Here is a 13,051-nt window from a genome sequence, read left to right on the forward strand (position 1 = left end):
TTATCAATTAATCAAACATCAACTCTAATGAATTTTTGAGCTCTGAAGCTTATTTTTCTTACGAGATGAATCTTCATTCCTTTCATCTATGATTTCTAATACCAATTAGTGCTGATGGCCTAATGAATTGTTTGGATTTATCGATGTTGACAAATGTTGAATTGTAGTGCAGAAGTTCGTTGGTAGTTATTGCTTCTGCTGCAAGTTATCCAGGCAGATTCCAATTAACTAGCTACTTTAAGTTGGTTAGCTGAAATTTTAATTAGTTAGACAGTTTCAAATTAATTAGAGTTAATAAGAAGATAATGCACAACTTGTGCTGTATACAAATGTATTGTGTCTCATTATGAGTTAAATTGAATACGAGAATCATCTAGTTTTCTCTCATTTTCCTTCTCTTTTTCTGTTCTTCATCTTAATTCAATTCCTTTGCTAACTGATTATGTTAAGGTATTATTGTAGATACTGAATCGTATTAGGAAAATGATTCATATTATGCAGAATTTATGAAAGTGGCAAGCAGTGGCGTTGCCAGGATCCCGGGTCAGCAGGTTCAAACTTTTGAACTTTAATTATCAATTGAAATAATATTATAAAAATCATCTATATTGAAAAATTATATTGTAATGATTGTAAAAGAAAAAATTATACCGAACTCAATTGTATATATACTCTACAATTGTCATTTACCCAATTACATGTTCCGAAATCGTTGAACAATAAACCTATTATCAATATTGTCTAACCTGTCTCTCAATATAAGCCACAAGAGAATCAGTCATCCATTCATCTTCATTTGATTACACACAATCTAGTTTTCACAACCTTCATAGCCTAAAAGGACCGTTCGACAATTGTTGTGGCAATGAGTAAAATCATTGTTAAATTCAAAAGTTGATAGACTAATGGATAAATAATATGACTTTTAGTTTCAAGCAATTTTTGAAAAGTTCGCTTATTTGTTTTTTATGGTCAAACATCACCAATTTAGTTGGACAAAATTCACTTGGATAAAATTTTGCAAATATAACCGGTAGCGAGAGCCGAACCTATGCAATTATGTTGTATGAAATTTTTTTTTAACAATTGAATCAACACATACTGACTTGTCAATTCTGTTATTTACTGCTAAAAGTTTAGAAGAGTAATATATAAATTTAGAAAAGAAAAAAGTTACGAATTACATAAAAAAGAAGAGATAATTAAATAAAATATAAAAGAAAGGAAAAAAGAAAGGAGAAAAAAGCTTACAATAAAATATAAAATATAAAAGAGAGGATTACACTAAGAAAGGAAAAAAAAGCTTACACTAAAATATAAAATATAAAAGAGAGGATTACACTAAAAATAAAATATAAAAGAAAGGAAAAAAAGCTTTATCAAAACAAAAGAAAAAAAAAGAAGAGATAATTAAATAAAATATAAAAGAGAAATCAAAGATTTTTTGACACAGTAATCGAAGATTACACTAAGAAAAAAGTTACGAATTACACTTTTCTTTTAGAAAAGTAATGAATGAATGAATTACTATGAAATAATATGTATGTAGCATTTGCAGTTAACTGATGTAATCAATTATAATGGAAAATTGCTGTTCACACATTAGAGAAGGCTGGGACACACATGTAAAATACGTTTTTGCCCCCTCGGCAGTTAACTGCTGAGGAATTAAAAATCCGGCTGCAGTTAACTGCCGAGGAATTCCTCGGTAGCTAACTGCCGAAGTTTTCTGCTACAAGTCTGGCAGAAGCTTTCTCATCTCCATTATTCATCACATCTTCAAATTTTTTGTCTCAAATCTCTCTCACAAATCTCTCTAAATAACCCAACCAAATCCAACCAAATTTATTCAACAAAATCACAAGTAAGTAATTATAATGCTATTAACTTAAATTTTAGTTGTTATAAATGTTTTTATTTTTTAGTTTTTGAGTATATTTATTTTATTTTAGTTTTTGAGTAGATTTACATAGTATAATTCATTTTTAGAGTAAAATGTTTGTATGATGTTTATGTTATAGTTTAAAGTTTATTGGTTATATTTTAATTTGGTGTTTTAAATTAATTTTTTATTTTAGTTTTTAATTAGATTTACATGTGATAAATCATTTTTAGATTAGATGTTAGTTGATTAATTTTGTTAAAATGTTTGCATGATGATTATGTTATAATTTAAAAATTTTAGGATTATTTTTTTATTTGGTGTTTTATATTTTTAATTTTATTTTAGTAAGACTATATGATTTATTTTAAGAGTAAATATAATTTGAATAATTTTGCTATATTTTACGTTAATTTTTTTTTTTAGACAATTACATTTTAGGGTTATTTTTATGATTTTTAGAGTCTATGTATAATTTGCAATGTTTGAATGAGTTTTTCATTGATTCTTTTAAATTTCTATGTGTGTAGATTTGAAACAATGGCCGGATGGATCGACGTTCATGCAACATTCAACGGCGGAGAAACTCATAGGTTGAAGGTTCGGTGCCTTGATGTAGCGTTAAGAGGTCTCAAGGATCAACTGAATGAATTCTACCAAGGAGTCAACCCCAGAGACACAAGGAGGGTGCAAAATATTTTGTATAAACGTCCAAAGCTCGACGAGGGGAGCGTATCATTCACTTGGGTGGAGTTAAAGAACGACGAAAACGTGACGAGCATGTATTGGGAGCACACAAAGTTCCAGTGGATCGATATGCGGGTGACGTTGCTGAGATCAACTGAAGATATCATCAACAACTTGATTCCGCCAGAAGATCGTCTTTAGTTAGGGTAAGGTGCATTCAAACTACAACATTTGTCTCACCTCTGAAATGGGGTAATTCAAACTTGCCAAACAGCGAGGACTCAAGCATTTCGCTCGCTATTCATGTTTTTCCTTTGAAAAGATTAAATTCTTGTTAGGCTGGTTTAGATGAAGGTATTAGGTGTCAAGGAATGGACCTCATTTCGGTGGCACTTGAATACCTTCATCTAAATCAAGCCTGACAAAAATTTATTCTTTTCAAAGGAAAGCATGAATAGCGAGCGAAATGCTTGAGTCCTCGCCGTTTGGCAAGTTTGAATTTACCCCATTTCAGAGGTAAGACAGTTGTTGTAGTTGGAATGCCCCATTTATGTAATGTAACGAAACCTGTATCGCAATATTTATTCGAACGAATTCATGCTATTGTAATATTTATTCGAATTCACGCTATCGCAATATTTATTCGAATTCACTCTATCGCAATATTTTAAATAACATAAAATTCTAAGTAAACAAAATAAATCAAAAAAAAAAATCAAAAAACAAACTTCGGTGGTTTAGTACCGAGGAAAACCTCGGCAGTTTAGTACCGAGGAAAACCTCGGCAGTTAACTACCGCCGGTTTCATCTTTTCCTCGGCAGTTAACTGCCGAGTAATCCTGAAGCCAGAATTTGCAGAACCTGTTGAAGGCAGAACCTGTTACATGTGTTTTTACACATTGTAAACACATTGTTTCGATGCCAAACCATAAAGCTAGTCAAATCAAATTACATACATAACTGAAATTGAAAATATAATACGGAAACGAGCAATTGTCATAAAAAAATGTCATCCAAACAAAGTAACAACAAATGTACTGTACTAACAAAACGGCCAAATGTCATGAAAATACACCAAAGTCCTAAAAATAAATCCTAAAAATACTAGCAGTCCTAATCCTAAAAATCCTACTGCTGGTCCTGGTCATGCTGGTGCTGCTGGTGTCTCCTCCTCGGTCTCTGGGCTCTCCTCCTGGTAATGATCGGCGCGATCTGCTGCCTAACATCCTGCAAGGCCGCATACAACTGCTGAGGGGTCATGCTCATCACCTCCTGACCCAAAAACTCATCAGCATGGGCAACAGCGCCGCTAACCATGTCATAGGTGTCAGGGGAGCTTCTCGCCTCGTACCGCTCCCACTGCTCTGCAACGATCTGCTCCTCGTTTGGAGGCCTCGGAACATCTCCCGGAAGAAGTGGCAAAATCTGAGGGTGAGACATAAGCGTGTACCATCGTACATAGCCCTCTGCCATACGCCATGGCTGCTCTCCTGCCTGCTCACCCCAATCATCCGCCTTAAGCGTGCGAGGGCGGAAGTCCGTGAAGGCCTGCACAATCTCAGCCGGTGTCAGCGCTGGAACATCCGTCGGAGGTCTAGGTACGGACTGGACGTATCCGTACTGCCTCAATACCCTCTCCGGCAGGTGACGGTACACCCTACGGTCGCCGCACATGATCCAGCCAGAATACCAAAATACCTCCTCGAAAGGCTGGAACTCCCTGTGCCCTTCGTACGGCCTCCAGCATACGTCATCAAACGTAATGCGATCAAGCAATGACCGATACGTGGCCCCCTCTCCATGACCCTTCTGAAGAGTCCACCTCGCCGCAACCGGTAAATTTTCAATGTAGTCCGGGTTTGGATCAACAGTGTAAAACTTAGGGAAGTGCGACAAAAACCATGCCTGCATAAACCATACAAATCACATATAAATAAATTAAAGTTAACTAAAAAAATAAAATTTACAATTAACAAAAAAAATATAACAAAATATAACAAAATAATAATAGTTAACAAAAAAAATTAAAGTTAACGAAAAAATATAACAAAATATAACAAAATAATAATAGTTAACAAAAAAAATTAAATTTAAATTTAATTTTTACTTACAGTGAGCAGTGTCACGCTTCCCCCAAGCTGCCTGTCTCCGGGCAAACAAGCCTGAGCTAACTCATCGTACAGGTATGCAAGTGCCATCCCTCCCCATGAATAAGCACGCATCCCCGCGTAGCCGTCCGCCATAGTCGTCAAATAAATCAACTGGATGCGCTTGTTGCTTCTATCCCCAAACAACAGGCATCCAACCAAGTATAGAAGGTAGGACTTCACACAATAAGTCCTAACCCTCTCCAACTCCTCCAGCTCCTCTGGATCCTGTGTATCCGCCAAAAGGTTGGCTCTACCAAGGTGCGTCGTATAAAACTCCCTCAGCTTAGGATAACTAATGTATCCACCATACTCAGTATTGCAGATTTTCTCTGCCTGCGACCTCGACGCACCCAAGTGAGTCATCAGTAGTGCCTCTCCCTCATGTCTCAGCATCTTCTTCCGGTGGCCCAACATCCGCCCTTCAATCGGGACATGCATAAGACATGCGACATCATCCAAAGTCACAGTCATCTCCCCCATAGGCATGTGAAAAGTGCTGGTCTCGGAATGCCACCTCTCGCATAAAGTCATCAGCAAAGCGTGAGGCACAGTGGCGTAGCCCAAGTATACCAAATCATGTAAGCCACTCTGCATAAGCGGATCCCAAAACCATCTCTGATTGGGGTTTGGACGTCCGAGACTCAAAATCTTGGGGCCATGATTAATTGGTTTTACAAAACGCTTCTTGCGGCACTGCAAAAATAGAAAAATAAACATAGTTTAAACAATGTAAACATTTAACTAATAAATATTAAACTTAACAAATGCTAAAATAAAAATAAAGAAAACATATAAAGAAAATCACATATAAAGAAAACATATAAATAAAACATATAAAGAAAACATATAAATAAAACAATTTAAAAGAAAATCACATATAAATAAAACATATAAATAAAACATATTTAAAGAAAGTCACATATAAATAAAACATATAAAGAAAACATATAAATAAAACAATTTAAAGAAAATCACACATAAATAAAACATATAAATAAAACATATCAATAAAACATATAAATAAAACATATAATCTAAACATATAAATAAAACAATTTAAATCAAGAAAGGAAAAATAAAGAAAATAATTAAACATAAAGAAAGGAATTAAAAAAAACATATATAAAAGTTAACATTTAAAAAAGAACATTTAAAAAAAAAAATACTTACGTCATCCTTATTATACCAAAGCGGCAATGCCACATGACTGGCATAAGAGTGAAGCAAAGATATGTCCTGCGGTCCTCCAGGAAAGGGAGCGTCCGTAGGCAACACCTCCGGGGCAGCTGCTGCTGCAATGTCATCCTCGTCTGGCTCCTCTGGCATATGCGGCTGCTCTGGCATATACTGCTCGTCGTACCCACCGTCGGTCACATCATGGTGATCCTGATAATTCAGGTACTCCACCGCCTGGGTCGGGTCAACCACCTGCGACTCTTCAGGCGGTGCCTGAGAAGCCTCAGAAGGCTGAGAACTCCCTGAGCCATCCCCCCCCCCCCTCCGACCTCTTCCCCTCTTTGGGATATGTGCGTTTCTCATCTCCTTCTCCTTCCGGTAGCTTTGTGTCTGAGCACGCCTACCACCTATCATCTTAGATGGATCAATGGGCTCCTGATCGGCCATATCTACACAAATTTTTAATAAATTAACATCATTTTCCATAACATAATCAAACACATTAAACACACTAGTCATAACTTAATCATTAACATTAACAACAATCAACATCATTTCGATAACCTAAAATCATTCATACAATCATCATTATAATAAAATCAATAACCTAAACTAATCATTTCTATACACTTACAATAAAATCATTCATACAATATAATTTTCATCATAACCTAAATACACTAAAAAATCAATATACATCATAACCATCATAACTTAATCATTTCTATACACTTAATCATTTACATCATAACCTAAATACACTAAAAAATCAATATACACTTAATCAAACTATAATTAACATCACTTCTATCATTTCCATAACCTAAACTAACTAAATAATCAATATAATTATCATTGAGGCATTTGATCAAACACTTTGTGTGCAAGGTATAAAACATATTCAAATTGTGTTCATTTGCCACCATTCAAAGCCACATTATCATTTAAACAGCATAGGCAACATCTACATTCATTTATCAATTCAAAAACTACACATGCAATCATCAAATTGTCAATTTTAATCATCAAATCATCATTAACCTAACCACATGCAAACTACTCTAATTTTTTTAAAAAATAAACCTAAACAAACTAACATTAACATTGCAATGATTAAGGGTACTTACTTGTGATAATGTGGTGATGATTGACTTGCAATTCGTGAAAATGTGCTTTGGAGTGAATTTGGATGTGTTTGAACCAAAAGAATGAAACTGGAAACTGCTTCTGTTCGTTCTGATTATGTTCAGAAAACTTCGGCAGTTAACTACCGAGGAATTCCTCGGCAGTTAACTGCAGCCGGATTTTTAATTCCTCGGCAGTTAACTGCCGAGGGGGCAAAAACGTATTTTACATGTGTGTCCCAGCCTTCTCTAATGTGTGAACAGCAATTTTCATTATAATAAGCAAAGTCAAAACATTCTACTGCACCGCTCGGTCCTTTCATGGTTCTATCTTTGGGTCAGGTGGTGCAGATCTCTAATATGAGGGGATTCATAATCACATAACATATAAAATTTGGTGCAAATTTCACAATTTTAGGGGATGCAGCTGCATCCTCTCAACTGTACGTGGCTCCGCCACTGGTGGCAAGGGTACTGTCTGTCATGGAGTTTGAAGGTTGGTGATGGAACTTTCTAGTTGTTCTTTTTAGCTGATTTTTTGAAAGATAGTGTCTCTTCATTCATTTCATGTATGTGGCTAGATTTTTGACTATGTAATACTCAATTTGCAAATAATCTTGTATCTTTTGTTTCTCTAGGAACATTTTGTTCTGAGAGAGCTACATGATTATGATTAATAGAAGAAGTTCATGCAGTATCTTTCTGACTTCAATCTCAAAATCAGTATCTTTATTGACTTCAATATTGTCATGATCTGCACAATAGCCTCAACTTCAATCCCTTCACATTTATTCACCTACTATACTAGTAATTACTACCAATGAAAGCTGTTTATAGCAAATGTTGTACAAGAAACAAAGGCACAATTACTGTACTACAGACTTCCATATCCATATAGTGAGTTAGCACTATATTGGAGTTGTATTGTGACTTTTGTTTCACGGTTTTAATATTTGAGAATTTTTGTTTTGGTTGTACATGAGAAATAAATGGTCCATTAATCATGAAATCAGGAAAATATGTGTTAGTCCATGTGAACATCTATAGATATGAAATCTCCATTAGATACTCATCATTATGCCGACATCAGGAAAGATACTGCTACACTTCAAGTGTTGTGATACACAGAGATTGACTTTAAATTTCAAAATTGCTAAGATTATATTCACTTCCTCATTATTTTTCCTTTACCTCATTATATATTCTTTATCACAGTATATATTCTTTCACCAAATATATCAATGAAAATAAGTACATCATACATACAATATTGAAGGAATGATAGATTACTACTAACTACTAAGTATATGCTTCAGCAAAAAGTTATTCATTTTTAATTTAAATATTGGAGGATTGAAGGAATGATAGATTACTAAGTATCATATCAAGGATTGCTGCAACAGAAAAGTTTAAATCAATAATGAAAAACTTTTTGAATCTGCACATGTTCAAAAAATTTCATTAAAAACTACCGAAGCTTCACTCACCATCAATTTTCATCGCCTTCAAAGAAGAACTAGTCTTTGATTTCATTGAACAATGCTTAAATTATGCTAGTCCCCTAGCAGGAAAGTGAAGTACTTTATGATGCACATGATCTTAATCAGTAGAAATCCATAATTTGCTCCATTCACTTTGATATATCCATGATCTATAATTTAACCCTGCATTTAGTACCTTCATATTGATCAACTACTACTAATTACTACAATTGAAAGCTACTATCATAGGCTGCACAAGGAAAAGGGAACTCTTAGCAATCAAATAATTGTAAACTATTACACATAATTTGGAATATGAAGTTGGTTCTATACCAGCAAAAAAACATTGTTGGATCAAACATTTTCAACCTTTTGGCCAAATCTTGCTTCTTTAAGCTTAGAAACCACTCTTTCAAGCTTTTCAATCCTGTTTTCAAGATCAATTTCCATGTCTAGTGTAAAAGGCTCAACAATTTCCCCATTGATGTCATTGACATCATTTCTATCATAAAATGGACTCTTGATTTCATCTTCATCACAGTATCCAGCCATTTCACAATCATCACCAAATTCAGAATTAGGCAATGAGACTTCGTTTCTGATAGCATAGCTACAACTATCACCTTGAGTCTCAAGTAAACAAACTTTGTCACTAGCAATCCTTGATTCTTTTCTCCCATCTGTGTCTTTCAAATCTTTCTCTAAATGCTTGGATTTATCAATTGTTCTAATACAACTGTACTCTTCCAACACATCCTGACAATTCTCAACACATATGGACGGAACAAGAGTGTTATGTTTTGGTGGAAGACTTGAAGAACCATCAGCATCAATATTTTGATCAGCTCTCAAACAATCATGAACAAAATTTTCATAAGGAACATCAACATAAAATTTATCAACCTTCCTAGTTTTAGCTTTTGAGCCATCATCACAAACATTTCCAAAAGTAAGAGTATCAACAAGATTGGAAGGAAATCCAGGTTGAACACAAACCTCAATACCACTTCTGTTAAACTTTCCTACGTGAGGTCTACGCTTCCTTGAACTTGAACTTCTCTTCCGACGCACAATTTTCTTCTCAAAATCGTCGTGAGGAAATGCTGATTGCATCCACCACCTTGCATAACGTGTGGTAACATCTGCCTCAAATAATCTTGGTGGAAAATACAAGTTTTTATCATATATGGGTCTGCAGTAGTTTTTCCAAGCAATGTATTTAGTCTCATTGAACCTAGGCACATCAGCTGGAACGTCTTGATCAAATCCAAATTGCATAGAAACTCTATGTGGAAGATATTGTTCTATAGACTCAAACCCAACAAGCTCAGAAACTCTCAAGCATATAACAAATGAGATAATTTTTGTATCCAAATCCTTCTTAAATGGTACCAAAATTTCATCATTTGGATAAAACAGCTTACATTTATCAGAATATCGAACATATGGACGCCAAATAAAGTCATCCATAGCTGAGTCTAATGCCATCCTAACATTGTCAATTATCAAGGGCTTAACCTTATGCCACCTAAACAAAAAAGGGTCTCCATGCGTGATCAACATGGGTTTTGGTTGTAAATTTTTGAACCTCTCCCACACCCAAATTTGAACCAAGTAAAAGGGTGATTCAAGAGTAAGTTCTACAGGATATGCATCACAACCAACAGGAAGTTTTGACAAATCAACAATAGTTTTCTTAAACAAAGTTAAATCCTTATATATGCTAGCTAAAACAGCTGGTGCCAACGCAATAGAATTTCCTCTAGCAAGATGAATAGCTATAGGAAATAGAGATCTTTTCACCAATGTTTTATGAGGAAAAACAAAAATTGACAGCCAAGTAGCAAGAAATGCTTCGTGTTCAATTTCTCTACCTTTATCGATGAAAATATCCATCCATAATGTTGTTCTAGCATCACCTCCTTGTTTCTTATCAGTAGTAAGTTGCTTTAATGCAATGACCAATTCCTTTTCCACCTCTTTCATTTCTTGGTCATGGAGTGTAATGAAAACAGGATCACCAATGACAGGGTAACCCCCCAAAACCATGACATCCTCCAAGGTGATTGTTGCCTCACCAAATGGAAACACAAATGTATTTGTCTCAGAACACCATTTGTCAACAATCCCAAATAGCAAGTTATAATTTTTATGAATGATGCATTTAGTACTCATAATAGCATCAAAGATTCCAACTTTCCTCCACACAGATTCATACTTTGGTTTAAGCTGATCCAACCAAGAAACCCATTTGTGTCGTTGGTAGCGCCAGCCATAGAAATGAGTTACCAAAGGCCTATCATTTGGCTCAAAAACAGAAGATGATGAAAATGGGTTAAGCTTAAAAGATGGTTCATAAATGGAGTTTGAAATGGGTTTAAGAAAATGGGCAGTTCTGAGTGTTGGATCACTGTCACCAGCTGGTGAAAGCATCAAATCTTCCTTCAACTCCATGATAGTATCTTCTAATGGTAGTTCATTCATCTTCATCATGGGTTGAATCTTTACTGAGAAACTGAGATGGGTTTGAAGTTAAGACCAACAAGTATGAGCAATTTTGTTAAAAAAAAAAAAAAAAAGTTGGTTTGTGATGGAGGCTACAACGTTGTTGGCACAAAAAATGTCGTACAACCGAGCAGGAAAATACTTGGGTGACATAATGTCACGGTGACATTAAATCTGGGCCACACAAAGGTGTTGTGTTGTGTGGCCCAGATGTGTTGTATGTGTTGTGTGGCCCAGATGTTGTGAGGCAATGTGTGTTGTGTGGCTCAGATTTAATGTCACGGTGACATTATGTCACCCAAGTGCTTCCCCAACAGAGTAGCAGCATGTTTCATTGATTTTGGACAAGAAGGGTGAATGGAATGGTGAATATGTGGAATCCCTAAATTACCCTTTCAGCTTGCACTAATATGAAAATTTTAAAACTAAAAACATAGTAATATGAATTATGTTAAGGGGCAATTTTGTATTTTTTTACTTGGTAATCCGGTCTTTTATTTCTCTTTCATTTTGTGATGCCATTCCCTTTTCCAGTACCAGGTGACGGTGTGATGACATAAATTCTTATTGCTGTGATGGCAAAATCTTCAATAACATTTTTTCTCAAGGTCAGTAATAAAATTTAGGACTTTTTTTTAGGGGAATAAAATTTAGAACTTAGATATACAACAATTAATCGTTACATCCTTTAAAAAAAACAATGTTACATGAACATCTCTAATTTTTTTTTTGTCAGGTAGCCTAATGACTAGAATTCACCTTATAAGATGAATAAGTGGGGTGTTCGGGGTTTGAACCCCAGACCCTGCATATAATAATGCATTGTCCTACCAACCGAGCTATGCTCACGGGACAACATCTCTAAATTTTATACACTCAATTAATAACCTACTTTATCTTTTTTTTTTTTTGAGAGAGTAATAACCTACTTTATCTTTATTTTTCTCTTTTTATAAATACAAAATGCTCATACAAAACTAGTTAAGAAACAAATATTGTAAAAATATCGTTTAAAAATATGTATGGAAACTTGTGTATTCGAACTTTTAAAAATATAAAAAAAAAAAAATTTTGATTACAAGTTTTTTTTTCTTTATCAGTGTCTAGGCCACTAGTTAGCAACTATTTCTCTTTCTTTTAAGGTGTAAACGAGGTGTATATAAAATATTTTTCTTCCTTCCAAAAATCAAACATTTTCCTTGAATATACTCACCTTAATTACTTTATTAGTCAATAGTAATTACCTCGGGTGCCGGTGGAGGTTTAACCTCGGCGTCGATGAGGATTAAGGTGTTGGACATCATTCGCAGCGTCAAGATCGTGGTGCATAGTGTGTACTTGCCATTTCGACATATTAATCATGTGGTTGCGGCTTACAACAGTATCCTAGGAGATCAATTTGATAGAAAATTATTATTAACTGAAATTGTTTTTTTTTATCTTAATCAGTAAATTTTCGGAAAAATTCGTCAACCATTCACTCTCGAGATTCATATTGATCAATCGATCTATGTGTCCTGCAGTTCGCTAAGTAGACTTACTCTCCCGAGGGGCTACAATTGAACTATTCCTGCCAAAAACAAGGGACCTACTTATCATCTTAGGAGTTAGCCAGTATGATTGCATCTTTGTCACGAGCCGTTTTTCATTAACGATAGGTGTCAAGTGGAAGTGCAGTTATGTATACAGATGAGGCATCCTAACAGACAGGTAGACTTGAACCTTGTTCTTACATGACTTTTTCCTATGACAGAAAATTATTACATTGTTTAAACTGTTATTTCTTTATCTCCGTGAACTTAACTCAGTTGGTAGGGATACTGCATAATATATGCAAGGTCTGTGGTTCGAATTCCGGACAACACAAAAAATACTATTATTTCTCTTTAGTTAGTGTTATTTGAAAATATAATTAGTGGTTCGAATTCCGGACAACACAAAAAATACTATTATTTCTCTTTAGTTAGTGTTATTTGAAAATATAATTAAAGAGAAAATCAAGTCATTGATGATTCATATCCATTACACCATGTTTCACTAAAATCA

At 34.7% G+C, this 13,051-nt stretch overlaps 1 protein-coding gene and 1 long non-coding RNA gene across 2 annotated transcripts; one reads left to right on the top strand and one right to left on the bottom strand.

The window, feature by feature from the left end:
* Positions 1–1,628: 1,628 nt before the first annotated feature.
* On the top strand, positions 1,629–3,221 carry LOC146938087 (uncharacterized). The gene is made up of 2 exons (XR_015031119.1): positions 1,629–1,864; positions 2,413–3,221. It is a non-coding gene; the product is annotated as an uncharacterized LOC146938087 (long non-coding RNA).
* A 5,301-nt stretch (positions 3,222–8,522) lies between these two features.
* LOC146938088 (uncharacterized) lies at positions 8,523–11,069 on the bottom strand. The gene has a single exon (XM_085752113.1). The coding sequence runs from the start codon at positions 10,991–10,993 to the stop codon at positions 8,855–8,857; it is 2,139 nt and encodes a 712-aa protein (XP_085608239.1). The 5' UTR covers positions 10,994–11,069; the 3' UTR covers positions 8,523–8,854.
* Between the last annotated feature and the right edge of the window lie 1,982 nt (positions 11,070–13,051).

Source organism: Medicago sativa, chromosome 3 (genome assembly GCF_051527215.1).
Source record: "Medicago sativa cultivar Bolivia chromosome 3, Bolivia_mono, whole genome shotgun sequence".
NCBI classification, from domain to species: Eukaryota; Viridiplantae; Streptophyta; class Magnoliopsida; order Fabales; family Fabaceae; genus Medicago; species Medicago sativa.

What these genes read in the sequence shown, in the direction of transcription:
- LOC146938088 (XM_085752113.1), bottom strand. Translation starts at nt 10,993, where the DNA reads ATGATGAAGATGAATGAACTACCATTAGAAGATACTATCATGGAGTTG.